This window comes from Podarcis vaucheri (genome assembly GCF_965113315.1).
Source record: "Podarcis vaucheri genome assembly, chromosome: Z".
Lineage (NCBI taxonomy): Eukaryota > Metazoa > Chordata > Lepidosauria > Squamata > Lacertidae > Podarcis > Podarcis vaucheri.
This window is the reverse complement of record NC_138758.1, coordinates 34,691,697-34,716,576: the sequence shown is the minus strand read 5'-3', so window position 1 is coordinate 34,716,576 and position 24,880 is coordinate 34,691,697. Positions and strand designations below refer to the sequence as shown.

General features: G+C 46.4%; 1 protein-coding gene across 3 annotated transcripts in view; it reads right to left on the bottom strand.

Moving 5' to 3' along the window:
• Window positions 1-21,632, bottom strand: part of VAV2 (vav guanine nucleotide exchange factor 2) — a 155,586-nt gene extending 133,954 nt beyond the window's left edge. The window contains exon 1 of one of the 3 annotated variants that reach the window (XM_082207911.1): window positions 20,873-21,632. In XM_082207911.1, coding sequence (XP_082064037.1) covers window positions 20,873-21,076 — 204 coding nt within the window. In that variant the 5' untranslated portion in view covers window positions 21,077-21,632. The remainder of the gene's footprint in view (window positions 1-20,872) is intronic. The other 2 variants (XM_082207909.1, XM_082207910.1) reach the window with 2 other exon arrangements.
• Window positions 21,633-24,880: the final 3,248 nt, after the last annotated feature.

Here is a 24,880-nt window from a genome sequence, read left to right as displayed (position 1 = left end):
ATGGGGAAGGTTTCACCTAGCAGTGAATTAAATCTGTTGGGGAACCACTGTATGCATAGCAAGTGCCTACTTCTTTTTAACAAGCTGCAAGCATCAAGAAAGCGGAAAACAAATGGGAAAGAAGCAGCGCACAGGCTTTTGCCAGGATGAAGAACACGTTCTGCTTCCGACCCCCTAAATCACGAGGTTAATGAGGCCATCTCTGTATGAGCCAGCCCGCCTGCTTTCTTAAGAAAACATAAAACAGGTTATAAGACAGCAGAGAAGCACCCTGGAAAAACAGATTCTTCCACCTTCCAGTAAATCGCACTTGCCGCATAGCACACTCTGACAAAAACCTTTTTTGTGTTTTTGTTTTTCAGGTCGTGCTGTATTTTAGATGAGGCTATAAAACATCAGAGAGAGAATACAGCAGCCAGATCCACAACACGGCTTCCAAAACAGGGAGGTGCCACAACTCAAACGGAAGAGTCATCTTGAGTTGGAGCAAAAACAAAACTGGTTTTGTGCACCTGGTACATTTTAACTCGGGTAGCAGTGGGTTAAAGTTGTAGGGCGAAATGTTATCGTTACCAATCACACAAGGGAGGGACGTAGAACCTCAGACCTATGGACTGAATGCCGCCCTCCCGGCCACTCTCTCCAGCCCTTGGAACTCTCCCCAGGACACACCCCTCACTGGTCCTTCTTCATAGCCTCCTTGACTGTTTTTGACTAGCTGGGATGTGTCCTTCAATTCTGATAACGCTTCTTGCTTGCCTGGATAGGGGATAGAGAAATGTGTGTGTCACTTCTGTCTATGGCCCTGCACACCCTTGGCACGTGGCCCCCAGAAAGTTGCCCAGAAGGGAATGCAGCCCCTAGACTGAAAAAGAATGTCCCCCACCCCTGCCCTAAAATAATCTCTGTATTTGAACTTTCACAAAACATATAAGCCTGTTCTAGAAATACTGCAGAAAACAGAGCACGTTTATTGTACATTTCCGTGTTAGTCCAAATGGATTTCTCTTTCCCAGATGCAAATAACATGAAAAAATGAGCTATACTCTCTACTAGGTTCGGAAGTGGTTTTTGCACCATGTGAAAGCTCAAATATAGCGCAGGTCCGGCGCTCGTTTCCATATTATTTGCTTCTATTTAAAAAAAGATAAGTCAGTGCTAAACGTCGCACTATACTGCGTATTTTCCCAGAAGTGGCTTTACATCCCACGGGAGTTCAGATATAATGCGGAAATTAACAGTTAGGGAAACAGAATAAACTGTCATGTGGATGCAGAAGAAGTTTGTCAGTCAAAGCCACTGTCCAATCGGAATCTCCCATGCATCGATCTTTGTCCTCCCAACAGCTCTCTTCAGTATGCAAGTTTGCTGCTCACCCTTCCAGAACCGATTACAACCCCCAGCCCTTCCTGTTCCGCTACGCTGGTTGGACTTTGCCACGAGAAATCTTTTTTACTCCTTTACAGCAAAGAGCGGCATAAATATTTTAGTGGAAAGTTTTAGAGAGCTTTTCTTTCAGAGATGTGGCTTCAGAAATCTTTGAAAGTGGAGGGGGGGCATGTTTTGCAGAGAAGTACAGCAAGTCTTCCTTGCCAGCCTAGTGGGGTCTTTATTCCCCCCCTTTTTTTTTTTTGGCAGGGGGAGTTTCAGCTTCAGCTGAACTAGAATTAAACTGTCCCACCATTTCTTTGGAGAATAATCTTCTTAAATACTCCTCTTCCTGGCAGAAGGAGGAGATCAGGAGAAGGGCTATGTGTCTCACTGACTGAGAGCTTTGTTCAATAATTACCTGCCTGCTATCGCCATTAGAACCATAATTATCACTCTTGCACTTTCCATGCCAGGGAATTCTCCAAACCATGCCCTAGTGCAATAGAAATAAGCAATTATGCAAGGTTTAAGGTAATTTGTTGGGTTTTTTATTATTTAAAAAAGGAAGGAAGGAAACAATGAGGAATTTAACCTGTCTTTTGGAAGAACAAACAGAACACCTGAAGCGATCAACTATTGTATGTATGAACATAAGAGCCCTGCTGGATGAGGCCAACCAGATTCAAGCACAAGAGCGCTCTCCCCTCCTGCAGTTTCCAGCAACTGGTATTTGGGAGCCTTGCTGCCTCCAACTCTGGAGGTAGAGCAGAGCCATTGTGCCTAATATGCATTGATAGCTCTCTCTTCTATTAATGTGTCCAAGCTTCTTTTAAAGACATCCAAGTGGGCGGCCATTGTTGCCTCCTGTGAAAGGGAGTTCCACAGTCTAACGATGCACTGTGTGCAGAAGTCCTTTCTTTAATCCATGCTGAATCTTCCAATACAGTGGTACATCAGGATGCGAACGGGATCCGTTCCAGAGCCCCGTTTGCATCCTGAACGGAACGTAAGATGAGACAGTGCGTGCGCGGGTCGTGTTTCGCTGCTTCCGCGCATGCGCGTGACATCATTTTGAGCATCTGCGCATGCATGAGTGGCAAAACCCAGAAGTAACGCGCTCCGTTACTTCCAGGTTGCCGCGGAGAGCAACTTGAACACGCTCAACCCGAAGAGCATTCAACTCGAGGTATGACTGTATTCAGGTTCATTGGATGTCCATGAGTTCTAGTGTTATGAAAGAGGGAAGAAAAACTATGCTCCATCCTCATCAGAACTGGTTTGCAGTTTCCATGGAACTAGTATTAACATCTGGCTTTTTTGTGGCTGGATTGGGCAGGAGATTACTAAATGACAGAGAAAGTACGGTACTTTAGGTTATTAAAATACTGAGGGTGGGGGAGTGTCTTCATTTTATTTCAATACACCAGAGTAGGGGGTAAAAACAACATTTGAATTCATTATTAGAGGATCTCTGGAATTTTACTGAATTTAACAGAGTGGCATTGTTTAATTCCCGGTCCATGGGCTCCAGGGGATAGATTTCTCATTACTTCCAAACTGCCCAATAACAGATTATATTCAGCAGGACGTGACAAATTTGCTACAAATCCCCAAGGAACTTTTCTGGAAGGTTGTTATTGGAAAAGGGATAATGCAGCTATACGCGGGGGGGGGGGAGTGGCAAGGGAGGGGTTCAAAGCCCAGGTCACACAGTTATCAACCTTTCTTTGGTCAATGCTAATATGATGGCCAGCTGGCAGGATTCAGCCACCATGCAAAAGATAATGAAGGCACCCTATGTTCCTCTGGTAGGTGAGTTTGTGCATTTCCAAGCCCTGCAACCACCCCTATTCAGAGTAGGCACCCTCATGGCAAAGGCTTTTGCTGACCTATAAGATCAGTCCTTGTTTTTTTATCTGTATCCAGTTCCTAGATTCCTGTTTTATACAACCAGATGGCTGTAGGAAAGCCTTCATCTTCAGAGGCACTCTATCTCCGATGACCCATTGGTGCCAGGGGCAAACAATCAGGGAGCAAACAATCAGGGATCATAGTCAGGCTTGTGATCTTGCTGGAGGCGTTTGGCTGGCCTCTGCTAAGGGAAAAGATGGTGCTCCTCGGCTTTATTTCTGCATGCTCCATTGGATTATTTGATTTGGTGCAAAATTCTAAGCAGGCTAGCGCCAATTCTGTGGTCTCTCCAGCGCTGCTGTGCTTAGGGCCTGCTTGTGAAAGCTCCCCCTTTAAGCAACTGGCTGGTCACTGTGAGAACAGCAGCAAACCTTTTCTTTTAAAAGCTTTCTTAGCAGAACCTCCATCTCCAGAGGCAGTCTACCTCTGAATACCAAATCATGTGGAACAACAACTGGAGAGTGCTATCGCTCTCAACGCCTGCTAGAGGATGCTTCCCATTGGGGCACCTAATTGGCCTCTGTGAGGGCAGGAAGCTAGACAAGGTGGACCACTGGTCTGATCCAACAGCCAGGCTCTTTGTATGTGGAGGCAAGAGATATATTTCTCAAATGCAGCCTAGCACCAACCTGGCACCCTTCAGATGTTTTGCACTATGACTCCCACCAGCCTCAACCAAACCTGGGCCATTCTGGTTAAGGCTGGTTAGAGTTGTAGAATCATAGAATAAAAGGGTTGCAAGGGGACCCAACGGGTCATGTAGTCCAGCCCCCTACAATGCAGAAAACATGGCCTGAAACATCTGCAAATGGGAGCCTCTTAGGAACAATCACTTTAAGACAAGCAAAGTCTCTTTAGCTTGATAGATAATCTGGCAACCCAGCTGCATAATACTTGGTTTCATGCATTTGTTTTTTGCTTTTTTCAGAAGGCTATAAATGGCCCAATGACAGGGCTGGGTGCTTTCTCTGAATGATTCAGCTGTGTTTTGGGGTTGACCTCCTGAACAATCTCCCCCACCCTCCCCGCCCCCGGTTTGCAGCCGCCTCTGGAGAGAAAATGTCTGGCAGGAATCTGTTGCTGCGAACTCCGCCCAAGCGTCTCTTTCTCTCTGAGGAGCACTGTGCGGGTTTGTCAAGGGCTGGCTGCAGAACACTCTCTCTCTCCCTTTCTGATGTCCTCAACCCATCCTGGGATTTCAGGATGGGCAAAGGTGCCGGGCTGGAGGATATAGCTCCAAGTAAGAAGCTAAGAGAGGGACGCGGGTGGCGCTGTGGGTTAAACCACAAAGCCTAGGACTTGCTGATCAGAAGGTCAGCGATTCGAATCCCCGTGATGGAGTGAGCTCCTATTGTTTGGTCCCTGCTCCTGCCAACCTAGCAGTTCAAAAGCACGTCAAAGTGCAAGTAGATAAATAGGTACCGCTATGGTGGGAAGGTAAAAGGCGTTTCCGTGTGCTGCTCTGGTTTGCCAGAAGCGGCTTAGTCATGATGGCCACATGACCCGGAAGCTGTATGCCGGCTCCCTCGGCCAATAAAGCGAGATGAGCGCCACAACCCCAGAGTCGGCCACAACTGGACCTTATGGTCAGGGATCCCTTGACCTTTAAGAAGCTAAGAAGAGCCTGCTGAATCAGGCCCATGGCCCACCTAGTCCAGCATCCTGTTCTTACAGTGGCCGACCAGATGCCCCAGTGCAAAGCCTGCAAGCAGGACCCATCCTCTAGTAGCCTCCAGCAACTGGTATTGAGAACCATCATTGCCTCCAGCCATGGTGCCAGAGTGTAGCCATTGTGGCTAGAAGCCATTGATAGCCTGAGCAAACTAAAACTTAATCCAGAGGAGATAAGGAGTGCCTCTGACTAGTAAGGAACCTGATATTCTGGTTGGTATTCCCCCTCTTAGGAGTCACTCTGAAATGTCAGGTCCACAGTGACTTTGTTCCTGGATGCTCCAATGGTGTTGGCTGTGGCCAGAAGCGAATTTGATGATGATGATGATGATGAAAGTTATTTTGATATTTGTGGGAGACTACTTTTAACATATATTTTTTTATTATTGCTTTTTAAATCTCACCTTGGAAGATTCCAAACAAATGAAATGAGGTCCTTCTTCACGTAGTGCAAAGTTAAGCTATGGAACTCTCTCCCACTGGAGGCAGTAGTGGCCACCAACCCAGATGGATTTAAGAGAGGTGGAGACACATGGAGGAGGAGAGGGCTATTGCTGGCTGCAAACCACAATGGCTATGCTCTGCCTCCACAGTCTGAGGCAGCGATGCTTCTGAGGACCAGCTGCTGAGATCCACAGGCTGAGAGAGGGGGCTCTTGCACTTGGGTCCAACTTGGGGGGGTTTCCACAGGCATCTGTGAGAACAGGACGCTGGACTAGATGGGCCACTGGCCTGGTCCAGCCGGCTTGCCTTCTTAAAACATCTAGACATGTCCTCCCTGAATCTGATTCTTTTCTTTCTCTCTTTATAAAGCCTATTTAAACTGGCAGACACCATCCCTACCCTGAGGCAATGAATTCCACAAGTCACTTTCATGTTGCTCCATCACCTTCTTCCTGTTCTTTTATCTTGAACCATTCATCACCCCCTGCTGGTAACAGCAGCTGGGGCTCTAGAAAGGAAAAGCAAGTTGTGAGTCGAGGACCCGCCACCCGCATAGGATTATAATAAGACACAAAGACATATTATTTTTGGTTAATGGGCAAAATAAGGCCACAACTTTATTGGTTACAGCATGTGAGTAGTATTGGCTTAGGCACTGGATAAAACAGCAATACATGACTCCACCCTGCTCAGCAGGGAGTCATTTCAGGGTTAAGAACCAGTGGGAGGAGCTTGTTGGTGCAAATACAACTGGAAGCTTCCCCATGACATCACCGGGGGTCATGCCATGGCCCTAGCCACCAGCAGGACATTGGACAGGATCCATGACCACTGGATTCCTTTAATGGAATACCCAAAAGAGGAGGGGTAGATGATGGGCATACCCAATCCTCCAACACAGTACACATATTCCAATGCCTAACTGCTAATACCAGAAAGTTGTGAGAAGTTGCTACGAGGTAAGTGGAAAAAACCAAGAGGCTGGTGCCAATTTGCCAAATGGATAAAAAACTCCTACCAGGTCCCTTGGGCAACCAAGGCAACCAACCAAAGTCCATAGCAAGGTCAATACGCAAAGGAAACTGACCTAGAGGGAGGGAGAGCGGGAGATCTGATGCAAGCAGGAACAGACTGGGGACAGAGCACTGCCACGGCTACTTAAGTGCAGCTAACCCCACCTGCCAGCCAGCCCTATTGGCCGGCTGAAGGGCTTGGTCACGGCAGCGGGGCAAATCAGAAGCAGGGAGCCGAATACGCCTCCCTGCTGCTGCGGGAAGCTGCTCCCACTCACAACCCCTCCCCTCCAGGAAGAGGAGAGGCCTTGCTGAATTGAGTTATGGCATCTCACTCATGATAGAATCACCAGAGGGAGTTTTGTGTGGGCGGGTGGGGAAGGGGCTTTGTAAGGTTGCCTAGTCCAACCTAGGACCAGTGAAGGTTGTGGGCAAAATAGAGAGGACCGGAGGGCTGCATTTGGCCCTGGGGCTGGAGACTCCTGTGTGAAGAGTTATCAACCCAATGAAGTCAATACTTCCACTAGCATAACAAGAACAATTATACCCCACAATTCCATAATATTCAAAGCCAGCAGTTTATATTAATTGCTAGTCCTACACATAGAACCACAGAACCATAGAATTTTAGAGTTGGAAGGGACCCCGACGGTCATCTAGTCCAACCCCCTGCAACGCAGGAATCACAGCTAAATAAACCCCGGCAGGTAGCCATCCAACCTCTGGTTAAAAACCTGCAATGAAAGAGAGTCCACCACCTCCTGATGGAGACTATCAAAAAAAGAAATGTGATTCATCTAACATAACTTGTTTTTGAAAAACCCATGCTAGGTCTCTTCTAAGTGCTCATAGACCAACTGCTTAATTATTTGTTCTAGGACCTTTCCTATTATCAACATCAGGCTGAACTTGGTTTTCTTTTTTTCCCTTTCTGAAGATGGGGACATTTGCCCACCTCTAGTCTGCTGGGATCTCATCTCCAAGAATTCTCAAAGATTATGGACAGGGGCTCCAAGATTAGATCTACCGGCTCCTTTAAAACCCTTGGGTGCAGCTCATATGGCCCTGGAGATCTGAATTCATTTAAAAGTGTGTGTTCCCTTACTACCTCTTTTCCTATCTTGGGCTTCAGTGCTTTCCTTACATCACTGATTATGTTATCACCAGGTTGGGCATTGCAAAGTAGGTGTTGAGCAATTCTGCCTTCTCTCTGTCACCCAAGAGCATTTATCTGTCTTCTCCATGCAGAGGACCCACCACTTGCTTGTTCTTCCTCTTGCTTCAAACATAGCCGAAGAAACCTTTTTTATTCATTTTAACCTCTCTTGCAAGGCTGAACTCATTCTGAGCCTTAGCCTGCCTGACATTCGCCCTGCAACTGTTGGGTATTCGTCATGCATACTCCTCATTTCTGATGTCCCCTTTCTTTCATTTCTTATACAGGGTGAGTCTTTTAAAAGAGGCCCTGTGGAACATGTGTACTCTGTATCCACTGGGCCTCCTTTAAAGGACTCACCCTGTACATGTCCTCCTTAAATCTCAGTTCATCTTTAAGCTTCTTATGCAGCCATACCTGTTTCTTTCTTGTTGGAATTGTCTGCATTTGGGCCTTCAATTTTTGACCTTCAAGAAACTCCCATCCATCTTGAACCCCCTTCTCTCAAGAGTAAAGCAACTGAACATAATGGGCATCGCTAACATCTCCATTCATTTCAGTGGGTCTACTCTGACTGGAACTTAGCTGGACAAAAACGCTTGTTTCGTTTTATACAATGATCATGATAATTGATTGTCTCCAACTAAGTCCAACTCAGAGTAGACCCACTGAGTGGTACCAATCCATTTTAACAGTTCTACTCTCAGTAAGATCAACTTTGGATGCTACCCAATAATGATTATTTTATTTAACAGCATTTATATACCACCTGGCTAATCAAACTTCCAAGAGGCTTACAAAAAAAAATCTAAAATACTCAACAAAGGGCTGTTTATAAACATGTATATAAAAACGTTCAAAGGATAACTAAAACTGACAACAGACTGAAAGGAAATGTGTTCTAATATCATCTTCTACACTGGGATAAGCTTGTTTAAGCAAAACTGGTGATCAAAATATGATGATGATTATTATTATCATCCACCTCACCATTCACAGATCCTACAAACCCAGGTTCAGCTCAAAGACAATCAAGATCTCTTGGCTTCTGCCTCAAGAATATCACCTCATTTTATTGTCCAATGTGTCAGGCATGCGCGCGCGCACACACACACACAGATACCCAGAGCAACTTTATACTTCCTGTTGTGCATTTTAGCCAGGGATGACAATTCAGATCCCAGCAAAATGTTCACAAGGGGACCAAGAGAGAGAAAGTCGTTGTCTGCAGTGAGCAAAAGTATGCACCAGGCCACCATCCTAGAGTAACTCTCTCAACAAAGCACATTGAACAGTTTTTGCTGATTTGCTTTTCATTATTATTACTGTACTATTAAGAAGATGGCTTCCTTTAAAAAAATAAAACATACACACAAAAACAGCTTTCTGGTCTTATTTAAAATAAGAAGTAGGTTTCTAGACCCTAAGAATATGAAGATGGGCAGTGCTTGCTGCAACATCAGATGGATAACATTGCCCAGACCGTTTCAGGCATCTTTGCAATAATCATAAAGGCTAGAATTTCTCTTTCTCTCTTACTAGGAGGCTGCTACACCTGCTCACTCCACTCACTAACCTTGCCTACCCCTTCCCCACACCTGACCAACTACCCCCTCCCTTTACACCTCCACCCACCTTGCCTATTACCCCAAGCCCATCCCTCTTTCAAAGGAGTGGGGAGGCACTCCACCAGTGGCTTGCTTCACAGCACCTCCCCTCTCCATTAAACCACTCATCTGGGCCAGCCTGCCGTTTGCCAGGCTGCAGTTCACACGTCTGCCTATAGGTGGTCATGAAAACTACAGCGAGTACACCTTTCGTTTCTATGTACGGTATATAGGAAGAAAGCAGTATCTCTATATCGCAAACTCCCTGCACAATGCCAAGATTCTGCATTGATGAGAAATTGCAGGATTCGGAAAATCTGTGCTCTTATATTTGTTTGCAGAGGATGGAAATTTAAACAAAACCTCTAGAACAATTTAAGAATGGCTAGCTCAGGGAGCAAACTGGTTTCCCAAGTCAACTGTAGTAAGCAGAGCAAAGGGGAGAGGGGGAAGGATAATGAACAGACGGGTGCCTTGCGGACTAGCAATTAAGCTAAGAGATCCAAGAATCTATGAACCAGAGAGATGATGAAGCGGACGGTGCCAGCCATAAGGCTTTGCTAATTACTGTAGTCAAACATCCTCTCTTTCTCCCAACCCAACACTCCTCATAATCTTACTGATTATAGCTTCGCTTAACATAGTCACAATAAAAATTTCATCCACTATTTAATTTCTATATTTCCAGAATGTTTAGCCCACTCATCATTAAGATGACCCTAAGGCAGGGTGCACTATTTTAAAAATAGATGAATACAACATAACCAATTTAGTATTATATAGTAACAAAAGAAGCTGCCTTACACTGAGGCAGACTCAATAGTCCTTCTATCTCAACAATGCCTATACAAGCCTCTCTCAACCTTGGGTCCCCAAATGTTGGACTACAACTCCCACCATCCTTGACTACTGGTCTTGCTAGCTAGGGATGATTGGAGTTGTAGTCCAACAACATATAGGGGACCAAAGGTTGAGAAAGGGGGGGTCTACGCTGACGGGCAGCAGCTCTGAGATGCTGTTAGGGACTGAATGTGGGATCGTCCACATGCAAAGCAGTTACCCTACCCCTGAACTATTACCCTCTTTTTAAAAATAAAGTAAGATTCTAGTGCTCATGGTTGTGAATAAAGGACTAAATTAAATTGGAACAAAGGAAGGAGTCTTAAACTTTGTCAGATTCTAGTCCTTTTGGTTCTGAATTAAATAGGCAGTAGGTGACTGTCTTATAGCGAAGCAGTCTCATATTGAGACTGACCACCAGTAATTCTAGCTCAGTATTGTCCATACTGACTGGTAGTGGATCTCCAGAGATTCAGGCAGGGAGACTCTCCCAGCCCAACCTGGAGATGCAGCCAGGGGCTGAATACAGGACTTTCTGCAAGCAAGGCAGATGCTTTACTACTGAGCTACGGTCCTTCCTCTACAAATTCTAATTCTCATAATTCAGAATTGAATATGAATTATGAGGCTCTTTAGTACCAGGCCAGACCATTGCTTCATCTAGCTCAGTACCGTTTACATGAACCGGTATTGTTGCAGGGGGGCTCTCCCAGGCACTATCTGTAAATGCTGGAGATTGAATCTGGGACCCAAACCTCTGCCCAACATTCTTCACATCTCTAAAAACATAGCTTTGTTTAACTGTTCAGAATAACACTTTCATCCCCTGTAAGACTACCAGGGACAGATTTCAGCTATCATTTTTTCCCTAAATTCACAGAATGCTTAGCCTGTTCCAAACAGGAGTGAAAAACGTGAATGGCCCTTGACTTATGGAGCTTCCATTCACAGCTTTCCATGACTTGCAAGCTTATCTGCTTGAAGATATTTTGAAGTGGTCGGTTCTTCCAGAATTGTGGGGGACACACACACCCAAACCCTGTGCAAAAATGAAGAACTGTCAGCTTCAGAGATTGCTCACTTTCACAAATCAAAGCTGAGAGCTTTGGCCTAATTCAGTACCCCTGTACATGCATCCTAGGTACACTTCCATGCTTCTGTGGCCTGATGCGTCTGTATTCCTCTCTCTCTCACTCACACACACACACACACACACACACACACACAGAGAGAGAGAGGGGGGGGTTGTCTCTGCTGTTCATTAAGATAAGGAAGTTTCTGTAATAGGTGGCAAATTCAGGCTGCTACTGTCACTAAAAGATCATGGGTTTGAGGAAGTGATGGAGAAATTCATATTGCTATGGATGCCCATACCATTTGGCCTGCCAGAACTCCCCATTTTGCAAGCCCATTTTGCAAATAAGTTAGGATGCAGCTTTATACTAATTCAGGCCATTTGGTCCATGTAGCTCGATACATGGTAGTGGTTCTCAACCAAGTTTCAGGTAGGAGAAATTTCGCATCCCTGCCAGGAGATGATTTACCCACTGAACTAATGATCACATGACATCAGAGGAAGGACAGGAAAAGCCATTGCTTCAAACCCTCCCGAATTCAAGGCACAGCTGCAAAACAGCATCCTTTGAATTCAGGGCTGCTTGAGTTTGTCAGCTCACCCTGCCGTGCTGCTTTCAGTAGGAATCAGATGCACATGGGCGCTCCCAACCGCTCCAGCATACATCAGGCCACTTCCAAAATCAGCCCAGGAGGGAAAGGTGCATAATTCAAGATGAAGAAAACAGGAGGGCACTAAGGATGCTTTCAATTCTTCACCTGGTCTGGTAAATTCTAGATTGGAATACTGCAATGTGGGGCTGCCCTTGAAGACAACTCAGAAACTTCAGTTGGTCCAAACTGCAGCAGCCAGGTTACTGGCTGGGTTTCCATTTGGATCTCGTATAACCCCTATTTTAAAACAGCTGCAATAGTTGAACTAGGCCCAGTTCAAAGTGCTCACACTGGTGGTTAAAATCTTAAATGACTCTGGCTCCAAACATCTTCTCAGGTGCTGAGATCAGCAGAGGGGCCCACATCATGATTCCTCTGCCCTTGGAGGCTTGTGGGGTGGGGGTGGCCCAGGAGAGGGTCTTTTCTGTGGTGGCTTCTAAGGAGTGGAATTCCCTCCCCACATGATGTGCCTGGCACCTTCACTGCACAGCTTCCGGGTAATACTGAAGATGCAACTCACTATTCTGGACTTTTGATACATGAGGTGTATGTTTTTAGGACGTACCTTATTTTTTATGATTTTAAGCTGTTTAAAACTGTTTTTAATAATGTGGAGCTTGAGCCCATAACCTTGTGATTAATGGTGGAGATGTCAGCAAAGAGCTCAATGCCATTTCTCAACTGAAAGCTCCTGTCAATCAACGGCAGCAAAAGAAGGGGGGGTTCAAAATTACACTCGGGGAAACTGTTGGGGTATTTCAGACATGCTCAACAATGCTACTAGCTTTGCTATTTGCCTATCGGCGGGGAGCGATTTAAGTTTCCCAACAGAATCGGCTACAACAAGGCAACACAAATCTGCCCGTGCAGTAATTAACGCCACAATCTGTTTATGACCTTTTGAATAAGCCATTCTTTTTGACAGCCAAAGCTGCTAAACGCATTAGCAAATATAATTTAAAAGTGGAGAGGGAGGGAGGGACGGGGAGGGCAGAAGAGAAGCTGGGATTAACTCTCTCATTGTTAAAAATTATTCAGGCAAGGAAGAATACATATCAAAAGGATTAAGGGGTGGGGCAGTGGAATAGCTGTGTTTGCTCACATTAATGGGAGGGGGTCGTTCTTTCACCTGCAGGTTCATGCCAGACCACAGTTCAGTGGTAGAGCATTGCTTGGCATGCAGAAGGTCCCAGGTCCACATCACTGGGATCTCCAGGTAGGGCTGAGAAAGATTCTTTGCCTGAAACACTGGAGAGCCCCTGCCAGTCAGTGTAAAGGTAAAGGGACCCCTGACCATTAGGTCCAGTTGTGGCCAACTCTGGGGTTGCGGCATTCATCTCGCTTTATTCGCCGAGGTAGCCAGAGTACAGCTTCCAGGTCATGTGGCCAGCATGACTAAACTGCTTCTGACGAACCAGAGCAGCGCATGGAAACGCCGCTTACATTCCCGCCAGAGTGGTACCTATTTATCTACTTGCACTTTGATGTGCTTTCGAACTGCTAGGTTGGCAGGAGCAGGGACCGAGCAACAGAAGCTCACCCCATAGCGGGGATTGGAACCGCCGACCTTCTGATCGGCAAGTCCTAGGCTCTGTGGTTTAATCCACAGTGCCACCCACGTCCCACCAGTCAGTGTAGAGAGTTACAATTGCACTTGGGTCCTGCTTATGGGCCTCCCATAATGGGCACCTGGTTTGCCACTGTGAGAACAGGATGCTGGACTCGACGGGCCATGGCCCTGCTACAGTAGGGTCCTCTTATGAATCAAATAAATAAATAACTGACAATCTGGGGGAGAAGTGAGCCTGGTGCCAGGCTGTTTGATAAGGCTGTTTCTTCTCATTCTTCATGCATTTATAGCGCAAGGTTGGGGTGCGGTGCTAAAATCTAGGCAGCCCCTGCTTCTCCACTGGAGTGGGAGGCTGAGAGCATTGTTGCTTAGCTAATAAATCTCAGCTGTTTAGGCTGCTTGTCTTGGGAAACTTTTACAGCAGGGCTTAATTTTTATTGCTGGTGTTGCAAGTGGAACAGCTCCCAGGATCGCAAAAATCAAACAAAAAAGCACCTAACTCTCCCTTCCTTCCAGTGGACCTTTTCCCTGCATCAGCAACAAACCTAATCAAAGGCATGCTGAAGACAGATTGTCACTTTTCCAGAGAGAGAGAGAGAGAGAGAGAGAGTCAAAGAAGGTTTAGATGAAAGGTTGATGCCCATAGTGCCTGCGCTCATTCTCTTTGGACAAGGTAGGCAGAGTTTGAATGAGCACCACACCAGAGCTTCTCATCATATTTCTCAAAAGTTTGCATCTGCAGCAAAAAAGACATCTGTTTTACTGCTTCTTTCTTGAGGTGTCAATGAACTACCTCCAGTGTCAGAGGAGACATACCTCTGAACAGAAGTTGCTGGGAATCATAGAGCTGTAGAGCTGGAAGGGTCCTGGGGTCATCTAGTCCAACCCCCAATGCAAGGAAGAAGTGGGGAGGGTTATTGCAAACTTAGGGTGCTGGATTAGAAGGGCCACTGCTGTAACCCAGCTGGGTTCTTTTGATGCTCTCATATTATATTTTGCAACAGACCCTTCCCCCAATTGTCCTGAATCATTCAACCACAGACTTGGCTCTTTTAAGAGCGGAAGCTGTCAGCCTTTCCAAAACACTGCTGTTGATTTGCATGAAATCAGGCCTGTGGTTTCCCACTCAGCCTTGGCTTCTCCATCTGTAAAATGAATATAATAGGTAGAGCTGGTTTAGTCTCAGCCATAGGGTCACATAAAAACATCAGAAGGGCCTCACTGGATCATGTCATTGGCCCATCTAGTCCAGGATCTGTTCCCACAGTGGACAAACAGATGCCCCAATAGGAAGCATCCACAAGCAAGACTTGAGCACAGCAGCAACACTCCACTTCAGGTCTCCACTGCCAGGTATGAGTAGTTGATTGTCCCTGGACATAGAGGCTCCGCTATCACAATGAACCTCCATGTGGCCCATCTAGTCCAGCCTCCTCTTCTCACAGTGGCCAACCAGATACCCATTACGGCAGCCTTTCTCAACCTGTGGGTCCCCGGATGTTGTTGAACTACAACTCCCATCACCCCTAGCTAGCAAGGCCAGAGCTCAGGGAGGATGGGAGTTGTAGTCCAACAACATCTGGGGACCACAGGTTGAGTACCACTGCATTATGGGAAGCCTGCAAGCAGTAAGTGCATAAACAACTATACCCCTCCTGCAGTTTTTAGCAACTGCCAGAAGGCAATTAGAACAGGAAGAGGCTCAGCAAGGTGCAAAAAGGAGTAGGATCAGTGGGGCAAGGGGTGCAAATCCCATACAGAATATATGAAGCAGGATTAGATCTGAAACAGGAGGAGAAGGGAGAAGGGATAAAAATGGAAGGCAAGAAGCTGAACCAAGTCAGGGTAGGTTGGGCTTTCAAGCCCTTCAATGGATTCTATACTGAACCAGCGGCAAAGATGAAGCAGGAAATAACCTTCCTTTTAGCAGCCAACTTTGGGACTTCAAAGCACAGCCAAACTGAGCAGGTTCCGTTTGTGCATGAAAGAGAATTCCTGGCAGAAAAAATGGCCTTGAGGGCCAAATGGGGGAAATCCTGGCAGGCTAGGTTTGACCTGCAGACCCGTGGTCCCTCGGGTCTACACAGGAACAAGCAATCATTCAACCCAAATGTGCGGAGATAGGGGGGTGCAGCTGGGGGCCAGTGGGAGTTGTCATCCAATGGCATCTGGGCAGGTCAAGTCTGGGGATAGCCAACATAGATGACAGAACGGGTAATAAATAAAATTTTCTCCCTGAAAATGTTGTGCAGTAATCCTAAAGAACAAACTGACCCTTTGATTCTCTGCATGTGTATATTTTTAAAAAACAGCAGCCACAGAGAGAGCCATCTGTTATGGGGAAGAGACACAGAGAGGGAGGGACCCACACTTCTGGTTAAACAAAATTTAAACAAGATGGAGGGATAATGTGTGTCTACTGCTAACATGCCACTATTTGCCAATTCCCATAAACACCCGCACACATAAAAAATGGAACGCATGTACACACACACCAATTTTCCCAGCTCTGGAAGTTCAAAAACAAGCCACCCACACTGAAACACAGATTGTAAGCTCCATGGAGCACATACCTGGGTCTTGCACTTACTTTACTCTGGGAAAGCATTGTGGAGAGTGGAAGTGAAGTAGTAATAATGAAGAAATGAAGAAGCCTGGCCTTGATGTGCTGATGTGGACTAAACAGGCTTCGAAAGGATGTGCCTACTAATGCTTCCAGGCATATATATACATATATATTCTGGCTGTCACCAGAAATGACCACAAGAAGTCCTAAGGAAATACATCTTTCATCGGAATGAAATATATGCAGTCTGTGACAGAATCAGAAGACCTAACAAGAGCTGGAAGGTCTATCAGAGTCCTACATCCTCTTCTTAGAGTGGCCAATCAGATGCCCCAATGAGAAGCCCACAGGCAAGACCTGAGAAGAAGAACAGCAGCAACTCTCCCCACTTGTGATTCCCAGCAAATGGCGTTCAGAGTCATTGACTGCCTCTCACAGTGGAAGGAGAACATAAGAGCCCTGCTGCTGGATCAGACCAAAGGAGACCCATCTGGTCCAGCATCCTGTGGCCAACAAGGTGTCCCAATAGGAAATCCACAAGCAGGACTCCAAAACAACCGCTCTCCCCCTTTCTCCCATTTCCAACATGCAGTATTCAGAATTGTTGAGTACCTTCAGTTGTGGACACTGAGCATAGCCATCGTGGCTAGTAGCCATTGACAGGCATATTCTATTCATTCATTCATTCATTCATTCCCTCCCTTTTTTCCTGCTGGGACTCAAGGCTGCTTGCATATAAAAATGAGAACTATTCAAGACATAGAAATATATATAAATTAAATGTTGTGAAAAGTAAAACTATACACACACATATTACAGTAAAAACAGCACAGCACCAGCCCTTTCATTAAAAGCAGTCAGTTCCCAAAAGCCTGTTGGCACAAAGAGGTCTTCCCTGCCAGCCCTCTCCTCCTCCTTGACTTTGTTCAATCCCCTTTTAAAGCCATCCAAAGTTGGTGGTCATCACTGCCTCCTGAGTTCCATAGTTTTGAAGTGCTTTCCTTTATCTATTCTGAATCATCCAGCATTCAGCTTCATATCTTCCAGGGCTGGGCACAATTTTAGACCATGAGTAGGCAAACTAAGGCCCGGGGGCCGGATCTGGCCCAATCACCTTCTAAATCCGACCCGTGGACGGTCCGGGAATCAGCGTGTTTTTACATGAGTAGAACGGGCGCTTTTATTTAAAACGCATCTCTGGGTTATTTATGGGACCTGCCTGGTGTTTTTACATGAGTAGAATGTCTGCTTTTATTTAAAATGCATCTCTGGGTTATTTGTGGGGCATAGGAATTCGTTCATTATTCCCCCCCAAAAAAATATCGTCCAGCCCCCCACAAGGTCTGAGGGACAGTGGACCGGCCCCCTGCTGAAAAAGTTTGCTGACCCCTGATTTAGACCTCAGAGACAGAAAAACATAGAACTGAATAATTGGAAGGGACCCAAAGGGGTCCAGTCCAACCCTAGCAGTGCAGGAATCACGGCTAAAGAATCCTTCACAGATGATTATCTGACAGAAGGTGCAATCCTTGCAATGCACAAGAGAGGAAGCAGTCAGACACCTTTTTAAAAATAAATAAATAAACTGTTCTCCCCACTTCTGCCTCTGGTCCTGCCCATCACTGGCAAGCAGTCCCTGAAATGTTGTCCACGAGGGAAATGAGGACCTTGGCTCAATAAAGCTCCCACCCCCTGCTTTGATTAATTTTAAGTTTGCAGCACCAATCAGGAGGACAGAACAGCTTCCCTCCAGCTGAGCAAAGGTCCAGTGTTTATTTGCTTAATGGATTTTATCCAAGGCACTGCCCCGTTTTGTAAACTATCATTAATTGAATCATAGAACTGTGGAGTTGGAAGGGTCCCAAAGGATCATCTAGTCCAGCCCCCTGCAATGCAGGAATCACAGCTAAATAATCTAAACACCGAAACAATGACGGCTGCAGTCCACTTCCTGGTTCTTTGATTTGCTAGGAACTGGTACTCAGGGGAAGGCTCTTGGCTGCTTTCGAAGCTGGAGATAAAAGTAACAATAAAAGGAAGTAACATAGTTCTCTTTGGCCACTTTGCAATACAGTGGTACTTCGGGTTAAGTACTTAATTCGTTCTGGAGGTCCGTTCTTAGCCTGAAACTGTTCTTAACCTGAGACACCACTTTAGCTAATGGGGCCTCCTGCTGCTGCCGCCGCACCGCTGCTGCACGATTTCTGTTCTCATCCTGAAGCAAAGTTCTTAAACCGAGGTACTGTTTCTGGGTTAGCGGAGTCTGTAACCTGAAACGTATGTAAGCTGAAGCGTATGTAACACGAGGTACCACTGTAGATCCCTGGCCTAATCACCTGTGGGCCCCAACTCACCAGAGGTGACTGGCTTAATCGCAAGAATGCAAGGAGATTCTGAAACTATGCCAAGCATCTGAAACAAACAAAGAAGCTAATCATAAACCCCGTTCTGTGGATTTTAAGTCATGGATGCAACCTTCTGCAGTGGTTTGGGGCTGCAAGGAGGGAAGAGGGTGAACGCAACGGGCAGCTGTGCTTTGGAGCTCTGCAGCTCGAATTCTTCAGTGGGAATTTGTCTGCGCACAAAGCAGTATCCAGGCAACGCGGAGTCCCAACCCCTCCAGGAAAAAAAATACAAGATCAGCATCCCAAAAGAGACAAGACACTTTCTGTTAGTGGCAGAGACGTGAATGCAATGAGATAATGCTGTCCTAGTTTTAATATATTTCTTAAAAACAGGAGGGTCTGTTTGCACACACAAAAATGCCTCAACGGTGTCAAGAAAACTCCTTCCAACTCAGCTGTTAATTTTTGGATCGTAAATTTCTAGCTGGGTCAATTTCAGTTTCCTACCTTTCTAGTCCTACGTCTGGTTCCTCCTCACAAAAATCCATCAGGAACTCTAGATTTTCACATTTAAAGCTCCTCAAAGCACTCTATTGCCCTATTGGGGAACCTATGGCCCTCCAGCCTAACCTTCCTCACAGGGTTGTTGTGGGGATTAAATGAGCCATGCACACTACCTTGCATTGCTTGGAGAAAAAGGTGGGATAGAAATGCAATTAATAATAAGAATGCTTAGAATAAGTTGGAGGGGCCCAGAATGTGCCGAGACACCTTGTTCTCTGACTGTATGTCTTTTGCATCTGTCTGTGGTTAGAAGATCTTGAGGTTGTAGTACTAAGTTTGATAGCTGCCCACTCCTGATCTAGCACAGCATGTCAGAAACTGAGCTGGGAAACATGATGCTCTGGGTTCAAATCTCACAAGCTCCACAAACTCATCTCTCAAACACCACTCTCAGTCTTATCTCTTAACACCCCACCCCCATTAAAAAAATCTGCAAGTTATATTAGTTATGCTACAGATCTTATGGTAAGGGCTAGTAAAACAGAGTGTTGATTTCCATAAAAATTCTATCATCAGTGTGTTAATCAATATTTTTATGTGGAAATAAACTGTAGGTTAGCACACAGATCAGTACAACCAGCACCAGGTTGTTTTTAAGTTTAAAAAACAACAAACACAGAGCATCCAAGCTAAATAAAAGATCTGTCCCATGTACATAGGCCGGTCCCTGAACTGAACAACTCTTACTAAACAGAATTTCAGAGTTTTGTAGGGGTTCTTGTAAGGGCATCCAGTCCAGCCTTGTGCTTGAGACAGGTATGGCATCCCCAACAGATGCTTTCTGGCTTGTGCTTGAAGACTTTTAAAAGATAAAGGACTCCTGACAGTTAAGTCCAGTCGCGAATGACTCTGGGGTTGCAGCGCTCATCTCGCTTTACTGGCCAAAGGAGCCGTTTGTCCGCAGACTTGTGGTAAGGCAAAATGAGACCCTCCATCAAAATTCTCTCATCATTCAAAAGCCAGTCCTAATGATCAACCAAAATCTGCCCTCCTGTAACTTATGTTCCATGGCACCTTGGGGCAGCAGAGAGCAAGTACTTCCCCCTGCTCTATGGGGCAGCCTTTCAGGTATTGCAGGAGAGCAATAGTCAAGTAACAGATTGATTAGTCTGGTGAATGTTTGCATGCATATGAGTATAGGCTGATTTTAGATAAATACTGCACACTTTCCCTTTTCTCGTGTGTGTGTGTGTGTGTGTGTGTGTGTGTTTGTGTGTGTGTGTGTGTGAGAGAGCGAGAGAGAGAGAGAGAGAGAGCCCTTGTATCTTTAACACAAGTGCTTAAAAATAATAGTTGTTTTCAAACAAAACGGCTGCCCAATTAATTGAACTCATTTGAGTCGGCCATCAGATTTACTTAACTTTGCATTTCCATTCACAAAGTTTTGTATAACTTTGGGGTTCCTTGCCCCCCGTTTCATAGCTCCCTTATTTATTGCATTCTTACTCCAAGAACATAAGACATTATAAAGAGGGTGTTTACACCAAAGACTCCTCAGACATCAGGAGGCTGCACCCCACTTCATTCCCCCATGGCTTCCTTCCCACTCCCACACAACTGTCTGTCCTTGTGGGGTAATGTCCACAGTGTAGCATTGGCTGAGTCAAACAGCGCTCCTGCCTCACTCCCCCCCCCCTCTCCTCCATACCTGCTGGGGCTTCAACCAGGGGACATTTCAAAAACAAGTCATTTCAAAAAGAAGTGTCCCCAAGGGTGGGAACTAAGGCTAGCAGCAGTCAAGGCACATAAATAGGATGCGCCCATAAAAAGGGTGTGTGTGAGAGAGAGAGAGAGAGAGCATTTGGGTTGCTTTCAATTAATTCCCTCTCAGACCAAACCCCTTGGCATCAATGGACACAAGTTAGTCATGTTCATTCATTGCAAGGGATCTACTACGAGCATAACTGAGACGCACAACCTTTTATTCCCAGCTACGAAACAGCCCACTGAGGTGTGATTGCCACACCACACGAGTCCCCGGACAACTGCCCTCCACGTTGGGGATTTCCCACCTTTCTTCTCCCCACCCGTCGAGGGTCGAACTTCCCGGCTCCCCAATCCCGAGGGGCTTTCGTCTTTCGCTCACCTGGGACATCTGGGGCCGGAAATTGATGTCTTTTAGGTCGATAGACCCGGGCGAAAGGTTGTGGAGCAGCTGGCAGAGGAGGACGCCGTCGCGGAGAGCTTGGGCCAGCTCAAAGACCACGGCCGAGGGCCAAACCACGCGGTGGTTGGCAGGCAGGACCTTGCAGTCGATCAGCCAGCGCCCGCACTGCCGCCACTCCTCCATGGCGCCGGGCAGAGAGAGCGCAAAAAAGAACCGCAGCGGCAGGCCTGCGAAAGGAGAAGACGGGACAGGCGCTTCGTCTCCGCTACTCCCAGCGCCTTGGCCGGGACGCCGCCTTGGCCATGGGGCAGCGCTGCTCCAGAGAGCCGCCCCGGAGGGGCTTCAGAGCCGGGAGTCCGGCCAGGGTGCGCCTCCCGTGGCTCGCATGCTCCGCTCCGGCGCCTTGGGAATAAGGGCCGAGTCCTCGCGGCTCTCCGGGATGGCTGGTTGCCTCCTCCTCTGGGGCAGGAAGCTGATCCGGCCGCCTTTCAAGCTTGGAACCGGGCAGCGTGTTCTTCTCCGGAATGGGGAGCTCCAGGCTCCTCCGCTTCCTTCCTTCGCCGTCCAGGGAACAAAGAGTGCTTCGCGGAGCGCACCTCTTGCACTCGCCTCGCCTGCCTCTTTTGTGGAGAGGCGCTGCCCGGCTCTCGGCTCGCTCCGGCCACGGCTCCTCCTACTCCTGCCGCCGGGGGAGGGCGCAGCGGAGACGGCGGGGCCAAGCGCGACTCCTCCTTCCTGCCTGCCTTCGCTGCCTCTCTCTCAGGGTTGCTTTCTCCTTCTCCTCCGCAGGCAAGAACTTTTCCCGGATGAGATAGATGGGGCGGCGTCCGGTTCTCTCTCCTGCCTGGCGGCGCGTTCCAATTTTGGCCCCGACGGCAGAGAGAGGCACCCTTTGCAGGCTCGCCCTGGGAGTACAGTGGGGGAGAGGATCCCCTTTTTTGTAAACTTCCAGGAGGACTTTTTCCCTTCCTGGCTAACGTGTCTCGGATCGGCTAGCGCTTTGAGGATCCGGGTTGACTGTCTTGGGACGCGCGCCTGAGCGCTTTCAGATTTTTGCTACTCTCTCCCGTTTCCAGAGCACAGCTTTCATTTCCTTCCTCTTTCTTTCAACAATTTTTTTTTAAGTAGTTAAAAATGTAAGAACCATAAAAATGTAAGAATGCATGCTTTTGGATTAAATACTGAAACTGAAATATGTGTCGAGTTTCTTACGGTTCTCAAAACAGGTAAGTTATATCAAAATGTGGTTAGGGAAATAGCTTAACTGGACACACTGCCAAATAAACTGAGAATGAAGCGTAGGCAGAGCAAGAAGGACAACTTTATTCTTGTGTGGGTTGACTTTATAGTTAGGAACTTTTCGGAAAACGAACAGTCTCCACCAGCGGAATACAGTACAGTACGATCTGGCAGGTATGGCTATGACGCCTTCACACGCACCTCATGCCGTACCAATAAAAGACTGGAAGAGAAAGATATAACAACATTTTTCTTTCTTTCTTAAATACTCGCTCATTTTCTTCCAGGGTATAAACACGACGGTAAGCGCCCAACCTGGCTCCAGCCCCATAGGAATCCACTTGCACGCTTGTGCTTGTTTCTTCCCCAGCACAGAGGGAGGAGGAACTGCATCCTGATCGCTCCTCCTTTCCAGCTGCATCCTCCCTGCTTGTGATTCCCGGAAACGATATTCAGAAGCATACTGCCTCCAACTGTGAAAGCAAAACAAAGCCATCGTGGCTAGTGGCCATTGGCAGCCTTCCCCTCCACAAATTCATCTAAGCCCCCTTTAAAGTCATCCGGATTGGTGACCATCGCTACATCTTAAACTTCACCTCCATCTTTCCCTCCACACACCATCACCTGACAAGGAGTTACAGAGGTTATCACAAATACTCAAAGAGTATCCCATTGGTGTGCTCAAACCTGAATATTGTTTTTCCAGTGGCATAAATTCCCCATGAAATGCTCCTGGGTGCTGTGAGGCTGCTTGCCACTCCTCTCACTTTGCCTCCTTCTAGTCAGGTCACTCCACTACACCTGTGCATTGTGGGCATCTGCCTGGTTCACTCAGTCCCCTTCCAGAGGTGTAGAATTATGTACCTGCAGAAGAGACTTCCCATTGAGTCTCTGCATGAGTGTCCACTCTTCTAGGCAACTTTCTTCCAGTCATGAGGCACCCCTAGATCAGCAATCCTGATCGTGTGTGAGCTGCAATTCTTACTTGGCATGCTCTGACAGTATGTCTCCAGTTTTAATTCAGGAAGGGAGATTGCTTTAGCTCTCTTTGTAACTAAGAATGTTTCCAGCCCTATACCCTGCCAGTCAGTTTTCCCTTTTGTATCCCATCTCTATAGATTGTGACTATGTTTTATCATTTATAGCTCTAATCTGTGCCAGGACCCCTTTGGAGCCGAAAAGCAACATATTTATTATTGTTGTTATTAAAAGTCTGCGCATTGCTGCTCTGATGCATCTAGCTACTTTAAATGAATTCAAATCTCCAGAGCCTGATGATCTGCAACCAGGGCTACTAAAGAAGCTTGCAGATGTAATCTCAGAACCCCTGTCTATAATATTTGACCATTATTGGAGAACAGGTGGGATCCCTGCAGACTGGAGGTGGGCAGATGTTGCCCTCATCTTCAAAAAGGAGAAAATAGAAGTCCCAGGTAACTACCAACCGGTGAGCTTGACATCATTACCAGGAAAGGTCCTAGAACAGGAAATCCAACAGTCTGTCTGGGAGTACTTAGAAAAGGATGCTGTGATTATTAAGACCCAGCATGAGTTTATCAAAAACTAGTTATGCCAGATGAATCTCATTTGTGTTGTTTTTTTTTTAGAGTTACAAGCTTGGTGGATCAGGGGGATGCTGTGGATATAGCGTATCTTGATATCAGTAAGGCTTTTTACAAAGTCCCCCATAATATTCTTGTGGAGAAGCTGGTAAAATGTGGGCTGGACAAGGTGATAGATAGGTGGATTTGTGCCCAGAGTTATGTCCTGGACCCATTGTTGTTCAACATCTTTATAAATGACTTGGATGAAGGAATTGAGGGGATGCTCATCCAATTTGCAGATTGTATGAAACAGGGAGGGGTAACCAATACTGCTGAAGACACAATTGGGATTCAATATGACCTTAACAGATTGGAGAACTGGGCCCAAACTAACAAAATGAATTTCTACAGTGACAAATGTAAGGTTCTACCATTAGGCAGGAAAAACCAGCTGCACCAATATAAGATTGGTACTTGTGAAAAGGACTTCGGGGTCTTAGTAGACCACAAGCTTAACATGGGTCAACAATGTGATGCAGCAGCAAAAAAACTCACAAATGCTATTTTAGGCTGCATCAACAAAAGCATAGTGTGCTGATCAAGGGAAGTAAAAATACCTCTCTACTCTGCTTTGGTCAGACCACACCTGGAGTACTATATCCAGTTCTGGGTGCCACGATTTAAGGAGGATATTGACAAGCTGGAACATGTGCAGAGGAGGCAACCAAAATGATGAAGGGTCTGGAAACCAAACCATATGACTCTGGCTGAGGGAACTGGGTATGCTTAGGCTGGTAAAGAGACTGAGAGAAGATGTGATAGCTGCCTTCAAATATATAAAAGGCTGTCACATGGAAGACAGAGCAAGCTTCTTTTCTGCTGCTCTGAAGGATATGACATGAACAAATGGATTCAAGTTGGGGGGTTTTTAAGCAGAGGTTGGATGGTCACCTATCATGGATGCTTTAGTTGAGATTCCTGCGTTGCAGGGGGTTGGACTAGATGACCCTTGGGGTTACCTCCAACTCTACAATTCTATTATTATAGGAACAATTATTGCTACAGCTGCATTTCCCTGGTTCTGCCTTGAAAAGGGATGTTTGCAGCTTTTCAGACCCTGCCAATTGATTCGGCATATTTGTGTTCACACAGGTAAGGAAGCAAGCTGTGAATAACTCCCTGCTGTGCTGTAGACATAATGACT